The sequence below is a fragment of the Mya arenaria genome, chromosome 14, assembly GCF_026914265.1.
Source record: "Mya arenaria isolate MELC-2E11 chromosome 14, ASM2691426v1".
Classification (NCBI taxonomy): Eukaryota; Metazoa; Mollusca; class Bivalvia; order Myida; family Myidae; genus Mya; species Mya arenaria.
Genome location: NC_069135.1, coordinates 1,985,307 through 2,008,969, shown reverse-complemented (window position 1 = coordinate 2,008,969; position 23,663 = coordinate 1,985,307). Strand labels below are relative to the sequence as shown.

General features: G+C 34.5%; 1 protein-coding gene across 1 annotated transcript in view; it reads left to right on the top strand.

Annotated features, from left to right (window-relative positions):
- The window catches only part of LOC128217436 (uncharacterized), an 88,912-nt gene extending 65,847 nt beyond the window's left edge, over window positions 1-23,065 (top strand). Inside the window, exons 12-17 of the mRNA XM_052924588.1 lie at window positions 13,256-13,409; window positions 15,060-15,134; window positions 15,229-15,276; window positions 15,586-15,661; window positions 16,543-16,607; window positions 22,908-23,065. Coding sequence (XP_052780548.1) covers window positions 13,256-13,409; window positions 15,060-15,134; window positions 15,229-15,276; window positions 15,586-15,661; window positions 16,543-16,607; window positions 22,908-23,065 — 576 coding nt within the window. The remainder of the gene's footprint in view (window positions 1-13,255; window positions 13,410-15,059; window positions 15,135-15,228; window positions 15,277-15,585; window positions 15,662-16,542; window positions 16,608-22,907) is intronic.
- Window positions 23,066-23,663: the final 598 nt, after the last annotated feature.

Genomic DNA, 23,663 nt, shown 5'->3' with positions numbered 1-23,663 from the left:
AGAAGCAGATGTAATGATTTACTTTTAGAAAAAGAAGACCCTACAACAATCCTTCCGACAACCACAGGGGAAGGTATGTTCAGTCCTTCATTCGTGAGTTATATTGGAAAAAGCATAATTATATTTGGAATATTAGTGTATCTTTAGTTTTAAATGGCAATCTTTTGAAGATTATTGCAACCTTTTAATATTCCAAGTGACTTATTTAGCTCATGTTTAGACGTTGAATATAATAATAAGTGGAGAATTTACATTTGTTTAAACAGGAACGGTTCCTGCATTCAAACTGAATACAAACCAATATGATTATACTTCTTTAATATGCGCTGATTTTAATGTTTACTTAAATAGTCAAAGGACTTTGTTATATCACGAGAACTTAGTGACAATCGTATTCAAAATCAATACATACACATGTATAACAAACATCAATTTTGACTGATCAACCCGTTAATACTTACTAAATAATGCATTTATGGAAAATATTAATTGCTGATAACACGATTGTAACCGTGTATTTAATAGCGGAAATCGCAAAAATATTAGTTTATTGGTAAATGCTAAGATTTACTAGGGTCTACTATAGTCTCATAAGGTAGAAATACCGTGGTTTATGCTTATTTCTTTCAAATTAAACATGGTATCCTTCATAAGAACCATTGTTTTCGACATTAATTCATTCTTTTCGGAATACAATAAATAATATTATAGATTATGGTAAATCGTATTTGGGAGAACGATTGCATCTTTAAACAAATTGGTTTTTATGATTGTCATGACTTTATTTTGTTACATTTTAGTATGGTTTATCGCTGCTGTTTCATCGGGGGCTCTTGTTTTCGTGGTGTTGATAACTACTCTGATTTGCTGCTTGAGGTATTTACTACGTTTGATCAACAGCAAGTGTTTATTTGATACTGAAAAACAATGCCTTTTACGAAATATAATGGAAAATGAGGTTCGGTTTGTACAATGTGAGTTTTGTAAAGGTATTAATCATAAAAAACTTACGAAATACTATTTTCATAGAACAAAAAAGAAAGTATAAAACAACATGCTACTTGTCATAGAAATACTGCCTTACGAGAAAAGCAATCTCAATATATTCAATCTCAGATTCCGAATACTTGCTTTTTATGCAATGGGGACACATCGTTATGAAAATAAAGCGAATGTCAAGTTACAATTTTAATGAAATTGCGAGTAAAACGACATGAAAAGATTATCCGAATTCATGTATTACGCGCAAATATTAGGTAATAATCCTATCTTATTTTTAACCTTTACTTGAAAAATGGGAGTCTGACTTGAACAACATAACATAAACAATTTCATTGTTTGAGTTATCCTTGTTCTCTATCATGACGCAGTATTAACATTTATATTTCAGGCGACACAAACGGCCAGGAGAGGATGTTAAACAGGTTAACGTGTTTACTAACTCAGCTTATACAGAAATCGACACGCGTAAAACAAACACTACAGGCGACAAAATGCACGGCAGCCCCATACATTCCGATTTTGACAGACTTGACGATAACATTGACACATATGCAACGGTACAAGAACCAAGTGATTTTATATCTTCGGATACTAAAACAAGAATCCAACCTCGCATCGCAGTTAATATTTCTCCGAATAATGACTACACACACACTGATTATAATAGTTTGAATGCAACTTTCAGCAAATCCCCCTCTAACCAAACAGACAATGTGTATAACCATATACCAAATGATGCTAATGTATACTCAGTATCAATCACACTTAACGCGAAACTTATGAACACTCAGACCAAAGGTACAGACAATGTTTACAATACGCACCTAAAAACTAAGGAACAATTGTATGATCATGCCAATTTGTCTGGCATACCGAAAAACCGTACAGAGAATGAAAATGATGAAACATGGAATAAGCTTCCTCGCACAACGGATAATGATTATGACAGTACCGGTTCGCATAAACGTGTAGCCGATTACTGTGAATATAATTATATCAGCAAGTGATTAAGAACACACATTGATATGATGAATGGTACCTACTAACGGTCCAATATTATCATTAAGTAAAGGATGTTCATAGTAAAGATTGTAAAAATGGAAAATGCAATTGGGTTACTCGCCTCAATTTCTCGATACATCTTCAGTCCCTTATAATAGGATTAAGTTAAGCTTACTATTGTATTTTTTTCATGTTCAGGAGTGTTGAGATTATTACAGGAATTTGTTTAAAATATAATCATGATAAACTACTTGTTCTTATTTAAAGTCTAGTATAAGCAAGTTATTTTTTCTTAGTAAAAGAAGGGACTTAAACTTGTTGTTTCGAAACATGAATTACTGATGGTTATGCTGTTTCAATCATGGTTATGCATATGTATTCACTATTTCATCGTTGTATGATGGTATGGTATAATATAATTTTCAAACTAATCTGATTTGATACGGTTAGGCAATTCTTGTGGAGTAACAAAGCAACGTGTGCTGTGCTAAACCTGTATAATAACAAGGCTCTAGAACTAATAAAGCTTGAAAATAGAACAAAAACAACTATTAAATTGTAATAATTGTAATAACAGCTGTTCCTCATATTTTGTATTTATGTTTGCATTAATATTCCTCATGATATTATATACATATCTGTTATGTACAACCTTTCTCTATATCTGTTCTGTTTTTTTGACATGTTTATTTAAAATATGTAAGTGTGTTTTATGCTTTGACTATGTTCTTTGTTTGTACGCTTTGAATAAAGATATGTTCTGTTCTGGAACTTACTTTTGGAGTTATGAATATAAATTGAAATACTTATTCGTCAGTGTAGTTTTACTAAGACTTAATCACATTTGGGACATCGATTCCGCAATTCATTCCTGAAATATCCCCCACGTTCCACCGCGCGGAGCCACCGCGATAATCCTGGTTCGTACTCAAATCATAGTTTGATCTCTGAAATTATGCTCTGCAATTGTGAAAGAACTCAGATGCTATTGTCACCTTGTTCGAAAAAAATCTATATTCGAGTCAACAAACTTAAAAACACTTAAGTAATTAACAAACACTCGACATCCCAGCGACATAATTATTTAGTTTTGGGGATGAGATTGTTAACTCTCGCAATCGAGTAAAATCTATTCTGCGAGCACGTTTCATGTACATGTACAATCTTCAATTTGTACCACCTTTACCTGATAAAATACCTGCATACAGCGAAAAGCCGCATCGGGGCGACACGTCGAGTGCATGTTTTCGGAAGCCCTACGCGATAGCAGCAGATGAACGCGGATATACAAGAAGACAGTCATGGTGGTGTTTGTGTTTTCGTCAAAGATTCTATTCATTTTTACGCGTCGTCCTGATTTAGAGCTTAAATGTCTCGAATGCGTATCGGTCGAGATTACTCTATAAAACCGAACAGGTTATTTTTTGGTAAAATTTACAGACTTCCTAACTCCTCTGCCGCCTTTTGCGATTCTATAGAGGATTCTGTGGGACGTGCCTTTGATACAGGAATAAGTGATATAATCATCACTGGTGATTTTAATTACAACATTAGCAATATAAGTTACTCTAGACGTGTTCAAACTTTATGTTCATTATATGGTCTATCGCAGGTGATAACAGAGCCAACTCACTTCACTGAAAGCACCTCATCCACACTAGATCTGATTTTCATTTCCAACTCTAATTGTTTAATAAAATCGGGTGTTGGAGATCCTTTTCTTACATCAAACATTCGCTACCATTGTCCCATATTTGGCATTTTTAAATGTGCAAAATGTAAGTCTACCTCTTTTTCGAGAGAAGTATGGTATTACGATAGGGGTAACTACGATGAGTTGCGTGGTCTTCTCGGGGGAACTGATTGGGACTCTCTTTCTGATTTGAATATCAATATATACACTTACAAATATTACCAATGCCATTTTGACTAACGCAAAAAGATGTATCCCGACTAAAACAGTCGTTATTCGACAAGATGACGTACCCTGGATGTCTTTACATGCATATTTTTTTATTCTTATTCGCAAACGTAAACGTTACTATAGTAAGGCTAAACATACAAACTCAACCCAACTATGGGGGTAAACTTCGTAAACTTCGGAATGAAACAGCTTTGGCTATTCGCGACGCAAAAGAAACTTATAATTATAATCTCTCAGAAAAAAATGCTCTGGGTCTTCTCAGTCTAAAGGGTGGTGGACGGTTCTGAAGTCGTTGGTAAATCCTCAACCGAGGCCAAGCATTGTTGCAATCCAAGATCCCTTTGATGGCGAACTCTGCCTAGATGACACTAGTAAAGCTGAAATACTCAATATCCACTTTAAAAATCAATCTTTATTAGATGATGATGGTCACATTGTTCCGCCAGCTAGTAATCATTATAGTAACCGCAAAATTGACAATATCACAGTGCTACCAAGTGAGATCACTGGCATTATATCATCATTGCCTGTAAATAAAGCTTCCGGACCAGTTGGCATAAGAAATCGAATCTTAAAAGAACGTTCTCACTAGTAAGCTCGCCCGTTGTGTTCCCTATTTAATATGTCTCTCTCAATCGGTAGATTTCCAAAACCGTAGAAAGATGCTAATGTATGGGCAGTTTTCAAAAAGGGGGAGTCCATACTTCCTGTTAACTATCGTCCTATCTCCCTACTTAATACAATTGAAAAGGTGTTTGAAAGCAATATATAAACACAACTTACACAACTTTTTTACCCCGTTTCAGCCAGGCTTTCGGCCAGGCGATTCTACTGTTAATCAGCTTACATACCCTTACAACACATTTCGTAAGGCATTAGATGATGGCTTTGAGGTTAGAGCTGTATTCTTTGATATAAGTTAGGCGTTTGATAAAGTTTGGCACAAGGGCTTGATTGTGAAGCTACAAGAAACTGGTGTCGATGGCAACTTATTTTCGTGGTTTAGTAACTATCTTAGCAAATGTAGGCAACGTGAAGTTCTCCCTGGCTCCATGTCTAGTTGGGTCTTTCTTGAGGCTGGTGTACCCCAAGGTTCTTTTCGAGGTCCCCTCTTATTTTTGATATTTATAAATGACATTGTTGTCAACATTGGAAGTAATGTTAGGCTATTTGCAGACGATACATGTCTTTATATTCTCGTTGACGAGCCCTTAAGGGGCACTGAAATAATCCAGAGAGACATTGATAGCATCAGTATATGGGCTGATATATGGCTAGTCACCTTAAATCCTACAATTTTGTTCTCCAGAAAACGCATACCGCGTACTTATCCAGATTTGTCTATGTATGGTCAACAAATCTCAGAAATCAATTCACATTAACACCTTGGATTGGTTCTTTCCAGTGACTGTACATGGCATGAACACTTTGAGTACACCAGAAGTAAAGCCCTTAAAAGAATATGCATCATGCGAAAGCTCAAGTTCCGTCTGGACAGAAAATGTCTAGAAACTTTTTTTTATCGTACATCAGTCCGATTCTTGAATATGCTGATATTGTCCGGGATAACTGTACGGACTACGAAAAAAACGAACTGCAAAAGATACAAAATGAAGCCGGTAAAATAGTCTGTGGGGCTACTAAGTTAATTTCGATTGATGTTCTCCATGAGGAGCTATGTTGGCCTACTCTGTCAGAAAGACGCATTCATCACAAATTATGATGTTTTTTTACAAAATGTAAAACGGCCTTGCCCCAGAATATCTGTCATCCCTGGCACCTTTAAATGTCAGTTCACAGAAATATCCACTACGGAATGCATCTAACATAAGAACGGTTATGTCACGCACAGAGTCTTACTTTTCCTCTTTCTTACCTTCAACTATACGTGCCTGGAATGAACTTCCACAGAATGTACGGGATTGCCGTTCAATTGCATCCTTTAAGTATGCACTTCGTAGTCGATTGCCAGCCTGCCCGCTTTACTATTATTACGGTATCGCCGATTACAAGCACTTCACACTCGACTGCGTACTAGTTGCAATGGTCTTAACTATCATCTTTATTGTAAAAAACATTATCAGCTCTCCTCTTTGCGAGTATGGTGAAGTTGAAAGTAGTACTCACTATTGCATGCATTGTCCTTTATATACCGACTCTCGATAAACTTTCTTTCGTGATATGTCAATTATCATAGAAATTAACATTGGTTTTATTCTCTATGGCAATCCAACTCTAAACAACGAGAACAACTCCAAAATATTTGATACTGTTCATAAATGCATAAAAGGCTCGAAACTTTTCTGATCATTACCTGACTGGCAAAGTTTCCCCAGTATGTTATTTACCCAACTACCATTCTTCCTAAATATCTGTCCACACCCTATTTATATATCCTTTAAACAATCACTTGTGCTTATTTTGTAGCTATTATACATCGTGTTTGAACTATCGAACCTATATCTAAACCGTACCACACTCCTTAGATTTATATTTTAGCATTAGTAACATATTTTCTCGCATAAAACATATGTACCGTCTAATCCTCAATCATACGCATTTTTCTGGTAAATGAGTAATTTAATTCCTACGAAGAAGAACTCTATAATCTATGCTTTCGTTCCAATTCATTTCAATATTATAGACAACCAGTGTGTGTGTGTGTGCATATTCTTTGTAGTTTGTTTGTATATGTTGAATAAAATATGTTTAAATCAAGTAACGCGGAATATATCGCCGCGATTTTCCGCGATGACGCAATCTCTGCCGCGGTGGCAACACGTTTTCTGCAAAAAAGGATAGGCATTTTATAACTGCAATGTGCTGAATTGTTTAAAGAGAAACTACAGAGAGAGACATGCCCTACTTGTGGCAAATTTACTACAAACCGTCTCGTATCCAGGGCGATAATTCCCCAAAGACTGGCCGACATTTTGGTGCCACCCCCTGTCAACTCTCTTGTTTCAAAGAAAGCCCCGTCGCGGAAACTGGTAGGAAAGGGACGGATTATTAGCAGTAATGAAGTGTTGCAAGAACTGAAAGCAATTAAAAAAAAATACTTGTCAATAAATGTTGCATTGAACAATAAAGCGATAAAGGAAAAACCAATCGTGAGTAATTTATTATACTACTATTATTTTCATTTCGCTACAAAGTATGTAATTTTCATTTATTGTATAATTCAAGGGAAAAAGGAGGTCGAGGGGAAACGGTTGGCCCGAACGCTAGGGGAAGTAAAAGAAAACGTCACCAAAGAGAGGAGGCTAAGGCAGCACGGGTTGAGAAGAGAAAGAAGGCTACCAGGAAGAGGGCAAGGCAGGAGATGAGGGCAAGCACTGTAAGGAGTGACGCAGTTAATATTTACGTTATAAGCGCATTTGCGTATGTGTGTGATTGACATGGAAGCGTGAGTGGTGAGGACTCAGAATGGTGTGTTTTTGATATGAGTGTGATGTGTGCGATAGATTGCTTCATAATTATTGTTTAAGTGTGAAAGAATTGTTTAGAAAGAATGATAGTGTGTTGCAGTAGTGTGATTCGTTTGTGGACCCGAAACTTATGAAAAGGTTAATGATAGTTGTCCAGTAGTTTTGCCTGTTTTTATTAATATGAGGTATACTGTCAAACAGTTCAACCCTGGACAGCAACTTAACGTAATGAAAAAATATTTAAATGTTCTCTGAATTTTTATATTACTTGTTTCCTCCAGTAATATGTCGATTTATTTATTATTTATTGATTAATTGAATGATTGATTGAATGAATAAATGGGTAAAGTTTGTTTAATTTCAAATACTTTTACACTTTAATTAGTAATGCAATTCTCGAAAAGAAATAGTTTTTATAGCCCTTACCCCATTAGGGCCCCGCAGTGATCTGGATCTATTTATATTATATTTATAAATAGAAGGTCACACTTAAAACACAGAGGAGATGTTGTGAAAACAACCCGTCTTTTTCTGTTAATCGACAGATGTGTTGGTAAGCAAAAATATAATTACAATTGAATAATCTCGTCAATCGTATCAATCTTGTGCCTTTGCGATATTGACATTTGGCGGATCACAGCAAATCATAATTTCCGTTTTATTTCATTTCGATTGAACAGCTGAGCAGTTCTAACACATTTGGATCGAAATAAAACCGAATAATGACGAAATAGCATTTAATTTTTAGAAAACAATTAATTTTAAAAGCGAACGGGATTTACATACTCAACTGATTTACTGTTTATATAATATACATTCTGCGAACATTTAACAAACTATTTTGTGAATGCCTACTTTGGCAGATGCTGAGGTTTGAACCAAACGTTATCCAAGCCAGGTTTTATGGTACTTCAAATATATTGATAACAAACTGTCAAAACTGTTCGGATTTACAAACTCAACCAGTACAGATGATACAAATTTAACCTTTTTAATAACCACCAGTGTTTACTAAATTATGCATTAAGGTTGATTTAAAACCTGAAACAATAAATCTTGCTGTATGTAATATTTATGCCAGGTGTAGGGACAACCTTTCTTACATCCAGCAATGCCACGTGGTCGCAGGCGCAGGAGATGTGTTCTGGTAAGGGTGGCACAATGTTGACTGATGACACTTATATAGAATTATCAAAGGAAAACCTTTCAGCTCAAATGGACGTAGCGAACGAAACAGAGTCTTGGATTGGGCGATAATTCACGCCATGGTCGTGGTTAACAGGTAACTTCACTAAAGTATGTTCTGTTACACAAAAGTACGTCAATATAAAGCACAAACGTGATGTAAAATAAAGATAAATTATTATTGCAATAGAGTGTTACAAAACATATAACTTATCAGAGTATAGTTTGACAGGCAATAGAAAATGTACGTTCATGTATAAAACCAGGCCTATTTTATCAAGCTACAGCGCCACAAAATCATTATAATTGATTTCTTTATTCTTGTTTAAAAAAACTCCACTTGTAATGAACAATAAATGCAATAAGTTCAATGACGGTGTATAAGTATAGGGTGCTTTACTTATACGGACGATATGTTACCTAAAAGAGCTGTTCATTTAAAATCCAATCAACAATCGACATGTATAGAGGACTGCCATGATTCTAACTACTTCGGATTGAAGGTTTGTCTCCTAATCAGTGTCCTTTGTACCGTGGCCTTGTGCATCTAAATAAGTGTTTGATCAATGTTTGAATACTAGGCTCATTCTTTTAGTTTGATTACAAATAAGATACAAATCAAGGAAAGCATACATTAAAACTTGTATTAAAAAAACCGTTTAGCTATCATATATACATCTCTAGTGGTGTATACCAACCATTAATGATAGTTTACGGAACTGATGTCTGAGATGTCTTAAAATATTTGTAGAATGAGATTATATTATGTTAGGTAAATCTCGTTATTTCAATGGTGAACAAATAATGTATACCAATGCGTAAGCTATAGATGAAAGTGTTTTATCGAGGGTTGTGAATTTAAGCTATTACTTGAAATTAACTTTGGATATTTATTACACTATTCAGAACGTTTTGTTTGAAAGTTATTCTAATTTACACATACTAAGCTATCAATGAATAAATCAAATATAAATCCACCTATGTAAACAGGTGAACAGTTTTTATCAAGGCTGATATACAATGTGTTTCTTGTTTCTGTACGAAGGATTTCACATGCTATTGTTTCCAAAAGATCCATGGTCAATTTGTAAGGACGGCGGACAATTGCAATGAACGTTATCATGGAAATAAAGAGAAAAGATGTGGCGGAAATACCGCACTGACAGTGTTAATAAATGGAGATTTATATATCTAAGTTTTACGAAGATGTTAACTATGTTTGCGCGTGATTTTCGCATATTATATGTTTTCTTTAAAACAACCCAATGAATTTTATTAAATGTATTGGAATGTTTCGTTTAGATTTATGCTTTAACAATTCCACACTTTGGAATGGAACCATTTCAACTTCTCGGTCAGGGGAAACGTGTCTTCCGTGTAATTCATCGTCACAAAGCTGTGCCAATGAGAGTGTGGATAATACAGATAGCTTTTGTAGAGACCCACGTAACAAAGGGAATACCTGGTGTTATACTCGTAATGGACCTGAGGATTGCGATATACCGAAATGTTTAGGTAAACCTTTGAAATGTTTACAAAGATAATGTAATGGCCAGTTTACACGCTTTTAAAAATATAATAGATATAAAGGCAATGTATCCAAATGTAGGCGGAGCCTATGACTGTGTGGCTTTTACGGAAATAAATAAATCCAAAATACAAGCGCTACAGACAACTTGTTTCTGGCAAATTCTTGCAGTCTGCCAAATTCCAAGTATTATCACTTTAATACTGAACAGGTCGCAAGATTGATAAATAATATTTTGGCTTCTTTTCCAGAGGTGGTAGACCAGCATCTAATAAAACCCTTTGTAAGAAACCTCATTGACATTTTCATGTCTAAAAAGCGTCGACGAGTGCGCTTTGAATTGCTCGTCTTTTCATTTTTTTTGGTTGTCTGCCGCGTCACAACGATAGAACAAAAGAGGACATAATGTCAAACGGCAACGTTTAGTTTTGCAGCTCTCGCCACATCATGTCCAAAATTCATACATATCAACGTCTTGGAATGAAGTAGAGAACGATTTTTTAACGACATTTTTTTTTCGCTTTCGTTATGTTGTTTGGGCGCTGGATATAGATAACAATAATAAAAATTCGATTAAACTAACGCGCAATCAAATTTTTGCTTTTTATCCTGAAGGATTATGATTTTCATTTAAATCGTCGTGGTTTTGTTATATTAATATGAATTATAAAAAAACATTCAAAAAAGTAATAATTATATCTCTACTTATACATGATTATCATACACATTTCTGGTTTCTTTCTAACTAATTTTATAGGCTTTGTTTGTTTAAACAGAAGGTACAACCGCAACGAATGCTGTAACGTGGCATAGAGGGAGAGATATTTGCAGAGCTGCTGTAAGACACGAAGGTACACAAATGTATAGTATGACAGACACCAGATACGTGTTACCAATTATTGGCCTTATTTGGGTAGGATATCGTCTTTTGAAGTCATTTTACTATTTGTATATGTGCTGTTAATTCAAACCATAGTCGCAGCACATCACTATTACAATGCTATGACAATATGAGGTCAATGGTAACCGGCAATATCCATAAAGTCATGTTATTATGCTTCATGTTAGAATGTTGAACAGTATTATCTGGCGACATTTGTAATAAAATATATCTTAGATAACAACATTTACAGCCAATGAGATCGCCTATCGGCCTCCAATAAGTACAACACTTGATCGTTAAGAATTGAAATTTTACAAAATAACAGACACGACGTCATGATTTGTTTTCCCGCCAGCTGAAGCTACGTTTTAATTTTTGTAAGTCAGATCATTTGTGTTACTTCTTAATGACTAAGAAGACCTCGTGTTAAACCCTTCTTAATCAAAGAGAATGCACACAATATGTATTACATATTAATATGTAAATTATTTATTTAATTACATGACTTGTTAATTGAATTAAAATAATGCAAGAAACTTTATTTATTTAGATATGTCTGCTTCCTTTCCCGATTGCTTTCGAATAAAAAAAACCGCAAAAGGCATTTCACTAACTGTAGACAAATGTACAAAAGGAGCCCGAGCGATGTATTTGTTTTTTTGGAATAACCATGATGTTATTATGTTCATTCTTAATAAGTTTTTGTTCTTCCTCCAACTACTATACAAAAACATATTTCGTTTAGCGTGAACTTCAAATATTAAAACATCATTGCAATGGAAACGTAGATAAAATTTACATCTGTTGAGTTGCATTTCCGTGAGTAAGTGTGATGGTATGCCATAAGCCGCAACATTTAAATTTGACTATTCGAGGATTAAGGAGTGTTACTACAATCATTTTTCCTTATTTGGTGTTCGCTAAGTTGACCCACTAAATCCGCCCTTTGTGTAGTCACGTGGTATTTTGGCGCGAAAGTTAAACTGCCAAATGTTAGTTTTGTTAAATGAGTGAATTTGGCAATGGTAAATAGTCGCGACTTTGTGAATATTTTATAAAAACAAGAAAAAATGATTGATGTTTATTCCAAAATGAAAAAGCACCAACACATGAACGTTTGTACTACGTTTCATATAAAGTGACAGTCTTATACAAAATCAATACAAACACATGTATAACAAACATAAATTTTGACTGATAAACCTTAAACTACTTACTAAATAATGCATTTCTGGAAACTATCCACTACTGATAACAAGATTGTAACCGTGAATTAAATAGCAGAAAGCTAAAAAAAATATTAAATGATCAGTGAAGGCTAAAAGATTTACTGTGGTCTACTTTAGTCTCAAAAGGTAGAAATGTTGTGTTTTATGCTCATTTCTTTTAAATTTAACTCAATATCCTTTATAAGAACCATTGTTTTTGAGATTTATTTATCCTTTTTGGAATATTAAAACAATTGTATTAATTGTGGTAAATTTTATTTGGGAGTAAGAGTGCATCTTTAACAATAAACAAATTGTTGATATTTAGATTATTAGAACTACCTAGGTATATTTGTATAGTATAGAACGTAACTGGGGTGACCTCGCTAAGTCGTTTTATTCATATTGTTTAATTAAAGATGTCAGTATGATTTTATAGCTGAATACCCATCTACTTCAAAATCGAGCTCATGAGGTAAGCTTTAACTGCCTTTAGAAAACGGCACTCTTAATTGTTAATCTAGTTACCCCGCGCATGCAAAGACGGCAGAGCGATCTATGAAAATTAGATGACTTTACCAAATAATTATGGTTTTACTCATTTGGCTCAGTTGTCATTTTTATTCTTTTTTAAGAACGTTTCTTATCGTCATTTGATTTCAAGAGAATACATAATTATCTTATTATATTTTAATTTACCAGTGCCTAAAACGTGTGGTGAGATATACAAAGGATCACATGGAAACTTAGGTTTTCAAAGCGCAGCAGGCACTTTCGATTCAAATCACAACTGTGTCCAGGGAATAATGGCCACTCCTCCCGAAAAAATTGAGATTCACATCGTGTTTGATTTAGAAGACAGCGTCGTATTTATGCGCGATAAAATAAAGGTGATAACACACGAGGTCAAGATATGTTACTAAGTTTTGTTTATTATTTATAACGCACATGTGAAATGCAAATTATTATGATGGAATGGATTATGTATTATTTATGTAGAAGCAACAGATCATTATTATTTTAATATTTTAACTTACACTGACTTATGCACGAAACAATAAACCGCTATTTAGCACGACAGGGTTTCATTGACAGATATTCGACAATGATGCACCGAAGGGACAAGCAAACAAAACACTTTGTGGTCGCGGAAACTTCACATTCATTTCCAGCGGACCCGCTGTTGCCATTCAGTTTATATCTGACGAGTTAGTGAATGGAACTGGCTTCAAAGTTTCTTGGAAAATTGGTAGGTTGGATGATTTTCTAACAATGATAACAAGTGCGACTCATGATATAGAGAATATTTGTTTATTTCAGTGTAAGATCATATTTTATTTCACGAGTGTCATAGAAAAACAAAATGTAGTTTTTTTATGATCACGAGTGAAAATTAATACGATCTTACACTGAAATAAACAAATTTTCTGTTTCTTTTATGCTTATTTTCGAGTTTTATTTGTTTTGTTTTTTTATTTATTTCTGAATTACCCCCTTTTTCGAAAAGGATGGGCTTTACGCCGCTACCCATGGGGCGCCCCTCATGCATAATTATAGCTGTCAACTTTTCTACTTTCGGCTGAGAAAAACATCTCTGCTATTCATTCTTATAGCTTAATATTCGCTCGTTTTTTATTGCAAAGCTTTATGAACAGTAAACAATGAAGTATTATTAGTGCACATATGTTCCAAAAAATAATGAAAACATGAATACATAACCAAATTACTATGCCGCTATTTAAAGAATGAAAGGTCAAATGTGTTAGCAAAACAAATGTGGATACTCATTGGATTTTAACCATTCTTCTTAGTTTAAGACTACATGTACGCGTGTTTTTATAGTAAGCTAATATTCAGTCATCTTACTGTCAGAGACCAGTCTGTTTCGCTTTAAATTGTTTGTTTTCCAGATAAAGAGTAAATGCCACGCTAATTTGTTGACACATTTTGAGGTGTGGGTGGGGTAAATAATATCGGATCTATCTGTAAATTGTTGTGTGAATTCTCCAGGAAGCTCATTTTACGTACTACAACGGTTAACAGTTCAAAATACATTTGAACGATGATATAAAATTTTATTTATGTTCGAACAGTTGTTTTTGTCTGTAATTTGTTTGGTATGAAAGCAAATGTTCGAACATTCAGCTTCAAAGATCAGTAAAATGTTTGATAAACGGGATAACCGGTAATAAACGGTAACTTGTTAATTTTCAATTTTTTAACAATTTTTTTATAATTTTGAATTATATATTTATTTAAATCTATAAAATATTTCTTTATTATTTTTAACATTTTTTGACATAATTTACTGAAGTCCAATTTTCTGTTTTGATCAAAGCAAGTACAACAAAGGAATTTAAATGTAGTTCTGAAAGTTGATATTTTCACTCATTATTTTGCAGTGAAAATATTAAATTGATATTTTCACTGTTGTTATTTCACTGTGAAAACCCTATATTTCATCGTAAAGCATGAAAGAAATTATCATATAAAACACGAATAGACCGTAATTTGATGGGCGTATTTTTGCAGTAATATTTATATATGTTTGTTCAAAATGTAAGTAACAGTGTCAAACGTAACCCGAGAAGAATAATATAAACCGAGTAGTTAGACGTTGTTAAGAATGTTATCATTTCTAGCGAGGGTGACATCAACTGTTCAGTGATAAATTTACGTTTGACACCGCCAAATCTTCCGTGAGGAATGTAAAAGCTATTTGCAAATTTAAATTGGCCGACCAACATTTACTATTTTAGGGTCATTCGAAAAGGAGCATGTTAGTGTTTTTGTCTTTAAGCGTATAGTAGTCTTGTTCGAAATATGGCAACGGTTTTATTTAAAGCATTTGTAATCAGCAATATATGGTTCGAAATACATGGTATATTTGCATGTCCAGAAAAAGAAGAACCTACAACAATCCGCTCGATAACGACAGTCTTCAATACTCAATCCTCACACACTGGTTTCGAAGGTATGTTGAGACCTAAATTTATGACTTATATTTTAAAGAAAGAATGGTTGGTATTGCATTCAAATTATGTTTTAAATATATGATATGATTGTAGAAGCAACCACCGTCTTCGACACTCCGACCTCTCATACTGGCTTAAAAGGTACGTTCAGTCCGTAATTAACGAGTTACATTATTAAGACAAAATGTTGATATTTAAAACTGTATACCGTGAATTGACCAACTTTAGTTAATGGAATACATTCAGCGTAATGAGACATACTAGTAATGCGTGGAAATTATACCTTTGTTAAACAAATGTGGTTCCTTAACTAAGAGTGATTACGAAAAAGTTCAATAAAAGCGTTTTCTATCTAATACGAAATTAAACAGAATACTGAATAACGTTATTACTAACATATAAGTCCTAAATGTATTTGTTAAATTGCTTCTTTGATGTCTTACGTTTTAGTTTGGCTGATCGTTGTTATTTCCTCGGGAAGTGTTGTGTTTGTGCTGTTGGTTATCGTTCGCATTTGCTGCTGGAGGTGCGTACTGTGTTTCATGACACGTTTTCATTGTTTTAATAGTGATGAACAATGCATTCTATGGAAATCTCGTCTTTCTATATATAGTTTATTAACTAAAGGTTAAATTTAGTAACTCCAGAAAATATCGATAAAAAACACACGATGATTTGATTCACAACAAGATATACGTTTAACATAATTATTTTTACGAACAAAACGATCTCATTAAAATCAGTGTCCAAATACTCGTTTGGTATTCTGTTGGAACAAACCTATCGCAATGAAAAAAGCGGACGTCGAGTAATGACTTAAAAAATGCGAGTTGAACGATATAAAAAATAAAAATAAAATTCATGTTTTGTTCTGTTTCATTAACTTTATGAAAAACTACCAAAACAAGTCCAGGAGTCGAATGTTTAAACATGTGTCCCGTTCAATGTCACGGAGTCAACGCCACTGATACAGAGCAGAACAACAACTATTTACAAACCAGAAACACGGAACAACAACATACAACTCAGCAAACAAAATAATTCATATATAATATTTAAAACAAGGGGTGTTTATCAAGGATTGTTAGGTACAGTATTGGAACTGTCAGTAAATTGAGAATTAACTTTGGGGTTAACATGTATGTGTGCACAACCTCACACTTCTCCCAACAGTCCCGAAAAAGTAAAAACAAAATCTAATCAAAGTAAATATTAAATTGAGAAATCGTAAAAACAAAACAAATAATAATTATTATAATAGGTAATCCCCAAGTACTGCTATGACATGATTTCCGAACTCTTTCTGCTGACAACTGAATACATTTCAAAATACCTAATGCAAAAGCCTTTTACTGATATGATGCAGTTTAGGTTTGAAATGTTCATATTGTTAAACTTACATTGCAGGGGGCAACAACGACCAAGGGTGAAGATCGAAGAGGAGAACGTGTTTACTAATACAGTATTCGACAGTAATGAAATAATCACTACAAGTGACAAAATGCACGACAGGCCCTTAACAACCGATTCAAACAGAAAAGACAAAATCATTGAAACTTATGAAACGGTACCCAGTGAACTTTTATCAGCGGATAGTACCCAACCGCAGAGAGCAGCTTTTATTTCTCCAGACGATGATTTTACACACGATGCTTATAATATTTTGAATGCAACTTTGAACAATACTTTCGCTAGCCAAACAGACAATGTGTACAACCATATAACAAAGGATGAATCTGAATACTCAGTGTCAGTAGGCTTTAAATCGACATCTACGAAAACGCATATGAAATGTTCAGACAATGTTTACAATACGCTCCACAAAACGGAGGAAACTCTATGATCACGCCGATTTGTCTGGTAAACCAGACAAACGTACTGAGAATCAAAGTGATGAAACATACAACCAGCTTCCACGTTCACCTGATAATGAGTATGACAGCATTTGTCCGCAACCACTTATGACCGACGACTGTGAATATAATTATATCAGCAAATGATAAGACAAGTCATTAATCTGCAAACGGAAAGTCGTAGTTTCGTCCTAATACTCACTTTTTCCACGTAATCATGTTCAATGGCCAAATACATATTCTAGATAACATTTTAAACTATCCTCAAGATATGACATTCAAGAACTGGAGAGAGGTTTCAAAAAGCTAACAATGCATTTTTTGCAATGACTGACACATATTATCTTGAAATAGATCCGACAGGTTTGAGTCCATGCAATGGAAAGTACAAGTTGCATTAATAACTAGAAAATTGCTTTCTTAATTCGACTCTTAATATACCACCTAAAACATTTTCTTAGTATGATATTTTCACAGAAAGATACATGTTTTCCTGACATTTGCAAAATTGTATGTGAATTTGAACATCATATTTGTATAAACGAAGTGTACCATGAACTAAGAGAACCTTTTATGTAACAATGGATAAATACTGTAAAACGTCTCGTGCTTTCAATGACAAAAAGAACCTTGTCAGAGGAACTTGAAAGGCGGAATTTCATTGCCGACGTCAATCAGTTGGGCGCCAACCTATCCGAGGAACTATTGTTGTTGAACGATGAAACATTCTCCCTGGCACTTCTTGGTGCAGAGCTGTCAGTGCAAGACAGTCAGGATTTGGGTCAAAACGTATTGAAGTGATTATATATGTTATTTATACCTGTCTGAATGTCTACAAAAATACAAATACAATAAAACTAAGCTTTATTTAAAATGTCATAGAGGGCGATATTGTTTTTTGTTTGTATTGTACTTATTGAAAATGTAAAGGAAATATTTGTGTTTGTTTGTATAATTATGCCATTCTTAATCAGTGTTTGTATATAATCTGAATATCATCATCAATGGTAAAAATAGTGGGAGTGTGCATTGGAAATAAACGATATAGTTAAAACGGTAGAATACACAAGAAGTAAAAAACTTGGACGGTCAGATCAGCAGTGGAATTAGGTTGCTCTGATTTATATTGAGGAATTCCGAACCGTTTACATTGACGAACGTTTAGAAGGTTTCTCCGAATACCATTCTATACTTTCCTATAGAAAACAAAAACATTTCAAAGTTATTATTAGAAATATGATAGAAAAGCACTTTGGAGACCGATAAACATGAACAACATCAACTTGCAACATGAGCAAAGTATGTCTAGGTCGCAACAAGCTTGTAAGAAAAATGAGCTTACAGACGTGGTTGACTGGCCGAGAAAATAACTGGGATAAAACCCGATGTTTTTGGGGAACACCCCGAAACTTCCATCCGTCTACGATCCTTAATTACAGAATCTGTCTTACCACTAGATCTCGGATCTCATCTCCCCCGTAAACTTCTTAACAGCCATATATTTGAAAAATATCAACATAATTGATACATATATACGTATTTGGTGGTTATACGTAGATTTCCTTAATATGCTTCGTAATGTACCGAAAATTCTTCACCATTGTCAATGACGACGCGCTATTTGTAAGTTCTATGCCTCAGTTAAACAGTACTTTATTTTTAATTATAATATTCACAATTTACATCTGTCATATATACGCTGCATAAAATTACTAACAAATTGAGCGTTTTAGAATTGATGGTGTTATTTCGAAAGTCGAATCGTGCATTGATGAAATTGAACACGCAAAGCAGACACTGACAATCCTTTGGTGACACACGTCCATGTTTACAAACGTTTTACAAGTTCCGAAGTACAAAGATAAACGAATTAGCCAATACCTTAATGGGTAACGGAGAACATACGAAGATGAATTTGAGAAGCTAACAAACCGAAACATCTCAACTCAACGGCCAATACGAACCAGACACTTCAGACTTTACTCAATGACATCGTGGACCATGATGTTTAGTTTTAATATAGTTATAGTTATGTCACCCTTTGAAACATACTGTAGTTCCCATTCATTTTCTTATCATAATCCTCTTTCTTAACAAAAATTATGTCCGGAGCAGAACTATAAAATCTACTTGAAGGAATTGATTGAAACTTAGAAAATGTATTCATATTTAAATGAGATAAATCAGGTGCACTTTTTAAAGAGTTTTCTCCCCTTTCTCCATGTAATTGTAATCAATCTTTTTTCCTGACACTTACTAAAAAACTACTTGAAGAAATTGACTGAAACATGGAATATTAATAGTCATGTTAAGTTGTGCACCTCGCAAGAATTATAGTAAATGGGGGGGGGGGCTTTATTGCAGTGTTATCTTCCCATTTTTATGTTTATATTTTTAATGTTTATGTAAAAAACTACTCTTTATTATTATCTCTCTTCGACAAAGCTCACGTTTAAGAGGAGGAATCAGTTTTTGAAAGAAGACGCTGCGAAATATATATTTCTAGCTGTTGTTTTTCACAATTATTAACTTCGTCATTTAATACTTCTAAACAGTCGTTATTCGTTATAATGTAAATACATATAGGAATAAGTATGAGTTGAATCTCATCACAATGTATATAAGCACTTTAGACAGGATTACTGAAATAGGGTCTGTTTCTTTACGGATCATGGTCCATTAATGGTCTAAACAATGGTAGAGTTTTAGTGTTTATTATAATTAAACAGAAAGGTAAACAGTTTACTTTTCATTACATAAGCATAAATCAATAGTACTTAAAATTCTGCTCTGGTTGAATCGAATATTATCATTTTGCTCATACAGATCAGTTCAAGTGCGTATTGAATTATACAGTATAGCCTAAAATCATGAATGTTTTCACATCATACACAATTAAAAAAAAACATCATTATTAACGCAACGAAATAAAACTACAATCGCAACAATGAAAAATCAAATTGTAAAATGGAAAAATTAAGCCGATGAATGGGCGGTTATAAAACGCAAATAAGCAAAACATCAACGTGTTAACCTGAAATGCATAAACATACTTTTGGACTTTTGAAACGAGTACCCTCCATACGTGAAATATCGAGTTGTACATGTGTAAAAAATATCGTTAACACCGTTTTTCGTAGACGCATTAAAACATTTTTATAACGCATATGATGAACTAACATAATAAAGCACTCTTTCACCATAAACCTTTTGTTGTAAACTTTAAGGCTCTGTTGATTCGATGTAACGTATCGGTTCCCTAAACTAAATGCCTTTAAATTATTGTGCACACGAACCATTTGTGCTAATAAACGCCACCGATTAATACATAGTAAACAAGAGCAAGCAGTTTTTTTTTTTCTTTTTTCGCTTTACTTCAATGATTAAAATGTTTTTCCCTGCATAACATTCTATAACCTCCTATAAAAAACTACAACAAAATCAATAAAGTTTTAAAGCTATTATTTGGTTAAGTTCATAGAGAGGCACTTGCGAGATTTAAGTACAGGCAAAGTAATAAAAGTAATCGTTTTGTCCTTATATTGTGAAAGAAAAACTTTCTTTCATCCTTTTTGTTGAAATATCAGCAGTGTAAACATCAATTTGATATATTTTACTGCAAACTAAGGAGTGAAAATACCCGCTGTAAGAGCTACTATAAAAATCAATTGCAGTTACTTCCATTTGATCAAAACGTCATTTTTTAACCTGTCTGAATAAAAACATTTTGAAAAAAAAAACTCAGTTTACCGTTTATGTTGAAAATGGCAACCCCATTTTTGAAACATTTTTTCTGAAGCTGACTGCTCGAAAATTTGCTTCCGAACAAAACATGAGGCGTTACAATCTCTAGTAGCTAGATCGATAGATAGATCTTTTATTCCCTCCATATATGGAGAGTATGTGGCATGAACATATTCATTCCGTCGAATCGAAGTCCTGGCAACGTATTTACATCATGCGATTATTCAAATACGTCATATATTGCACATCGCTAGAAGTTTTATATAAACCATATATCCGGACTCTGTTGCAATATGTATATGTGGTTTGGGACAATTTTACGAAAGTTGGCAAAGCGTACCTAAAGAATGTTTAGCATCCAGTAGCGCAAACCATCTCCAGAGCAACACGACTTGTTTCTATTTCCAATCTGTATATTGAATTAGGACTTGAATCTCTGGAGGAGACAAGGTTGAAACATAAACTTATTCTATTTGACAAGATGGTTTATTATCTTACTCCAGCCTATCTCAATACACTTATTCCGTCCCGAGTTGGTGACAACCCCTTATCTCCGGAATTATGTTAACCGTCGTAATATTACTTGTAAAGCTCAGTTTCAAATTCATTTACACCAACAACAAAATTCCCATGGAATGCACTACCATTAACAGTCCTGCAAGAGCATGTCTGGAATTTGAGGGACTTGCAGCCTGATCGCCTTCTGAGGCCGCTTCTGTTTTCCTTGTATTTTTTTTCATTTTCCCCGAGAGGGGCGATTTGATAAGGGGGCCAAACCCTCATTGATATTTTCGCCCACCTCCAAATCCTCCGTGAAAAAAACCCGGAGATCGTCCATTGGCGATTGACTCGGGGTTCCTTACGTTCCTTTCCCTTGAGCAAAAACTGCATCAAGATCCACGCCACCTCCCGAAATGGATGTATCATCATGGTTACTATTATTCGTTTCGTCCGAGTCATGTTCGTTCCTCGGCAATTTTTCAGACTGTTTGTTAAAAAGTTGTCATTATTTTTCCTTATTATTCCTGCAACATATTTTTGGATGGTGCCCATCGTTTCCCTTAAGGACTTGACACTTTTGGCCAAGTCCATCAGCTCGCCAATTCCTTTCTCGAACAACGCTAGGATTTTGTCATCCGCACATTGTGGTCGTTCTCTCCCTTGTTTATGGCTATTCTCCCCGCCTTGGGCCCCCGGTAACATCTTTTCCTTTTCTGACATAACGTGTCTTCATCGTAAAGAATAAATACCATGTTTGTATCGAAGGCATGACAATACCTGTTGCAACGAATGTTTATGTTGTTAAAGGTTGTTATTAAACCAACTTTCGCAAATTATTTTTTGTCGGTCTTAAACTAGCCGTCATTGCTTCGTTTCATTGACAACAGTATGCAAATAAAAATGCGCAGATGCGCGCTCCTTTAAAGATACTCGCCGAATCGAGTATATGTAAAACTTACAAGCATGTAAGTGTCAGATAGAGCAATGCGCAATGCGCAATGCGTATGCTGTATTGAGCATATGTAAACTTAATGCATATGTATGAGTTAGCCGTATTTGGCAATAACCTCGAGGATGAGGAAGGAATACAATTATATTGATTTCTCACAATTATAGAACTGGCACCCGCTATTTCATTATTGGCCCAAATGTTACCGTACCATATGTAGGCAGTGTCTTTATTAAACATTTTATCATGTTTAGTGTGGGCGTAACACAATTTCAACGGCGACCTAAAGCCCTGTGTATAAATCACTACGGCACGGCCCCGGGTGGTTCGGGTGGTATGATGTCGTTTTCCAAGTAAATGCATTTGCATTAAATACATTTGAGAACACTTTGTATAATAGCGTAATCAGCGACATTTTACCGTTGATATCAACTGGTTTGCCAATGACAACAGAACATGTCTGTGTTTGATTGTGTTACACCGTTTTTGAAAGTGTTGTCTGGTAATCAAAATTCCCGGAAATTCTCCGAGCCATAAAAATGGCGTCATGGAATGTGCACCAGATCCAAACCTTAAATCTGTTTATTCTACTTAAAAATATATCTGAAATAAACGAATTGTTTTACTATAAGAAATGCCGTTAATGGCAGTTATATAGACCATAAAAAAGAATCCCAACACGAATAACTATACTGTTTATTAATGTGTTTTATTGACTCTTACAGAAACTGATACACTTAAGCTGCTGATTAGCCTCGATCGAAGTTTTGGCTGCGGAAGCTTTGACCTTATCTCTGTTTGGCATATCAAGGAGTTTGCAGCAGATGAAATAACACTTGGTTCCTTTCTAGCCTTGCCCGCTTTCAAGACAAATCTTAACTGAACATTTCTATTATCAATAAGCTAAAGTGTCAATGTGGTGAACTTGAGGAGACCTACCATTTCTTCTTAACCTGTCCCCTATATCACAACCAAAGGCATTACCTATTCAAACATCTATCTGCTATCAGGCCTTTGTCACTTCAGCTACAACTGTTCGGATCCAAAACAAGCCACGGGCCTGACAAACTCAACGATATACTAGCAGGTATGGCACTACGTTGGCTCAAATTAACGCATTGAATATCCTACATATGCATTACATTAGAACAAACTTGATTCTACCACTGAATGGACCTGTCATACCCCCTCCCCATATTCCGGTTTCTTTACGTTACTCCTTCTTTGTCTTATTCCATACTTCCAACGCATTTTTTTCACATACTTCATACATTGTCAATCACCGTTCACATTCTCCATAAAACTATGGCAGGAATATAAAATCTACAAAGCATTTACACACGCACAAGCAGCTTGAAGAAGTGACAGAAGCGAGGCATAGTATTAGCTTAAAAGCTTCATTCTCAATTCTGTGGCAATTACTTGTGGTGATTAATTTGTTTTTGTGCATATATAACTTCTGTTTTTCACAGTAGATCCCA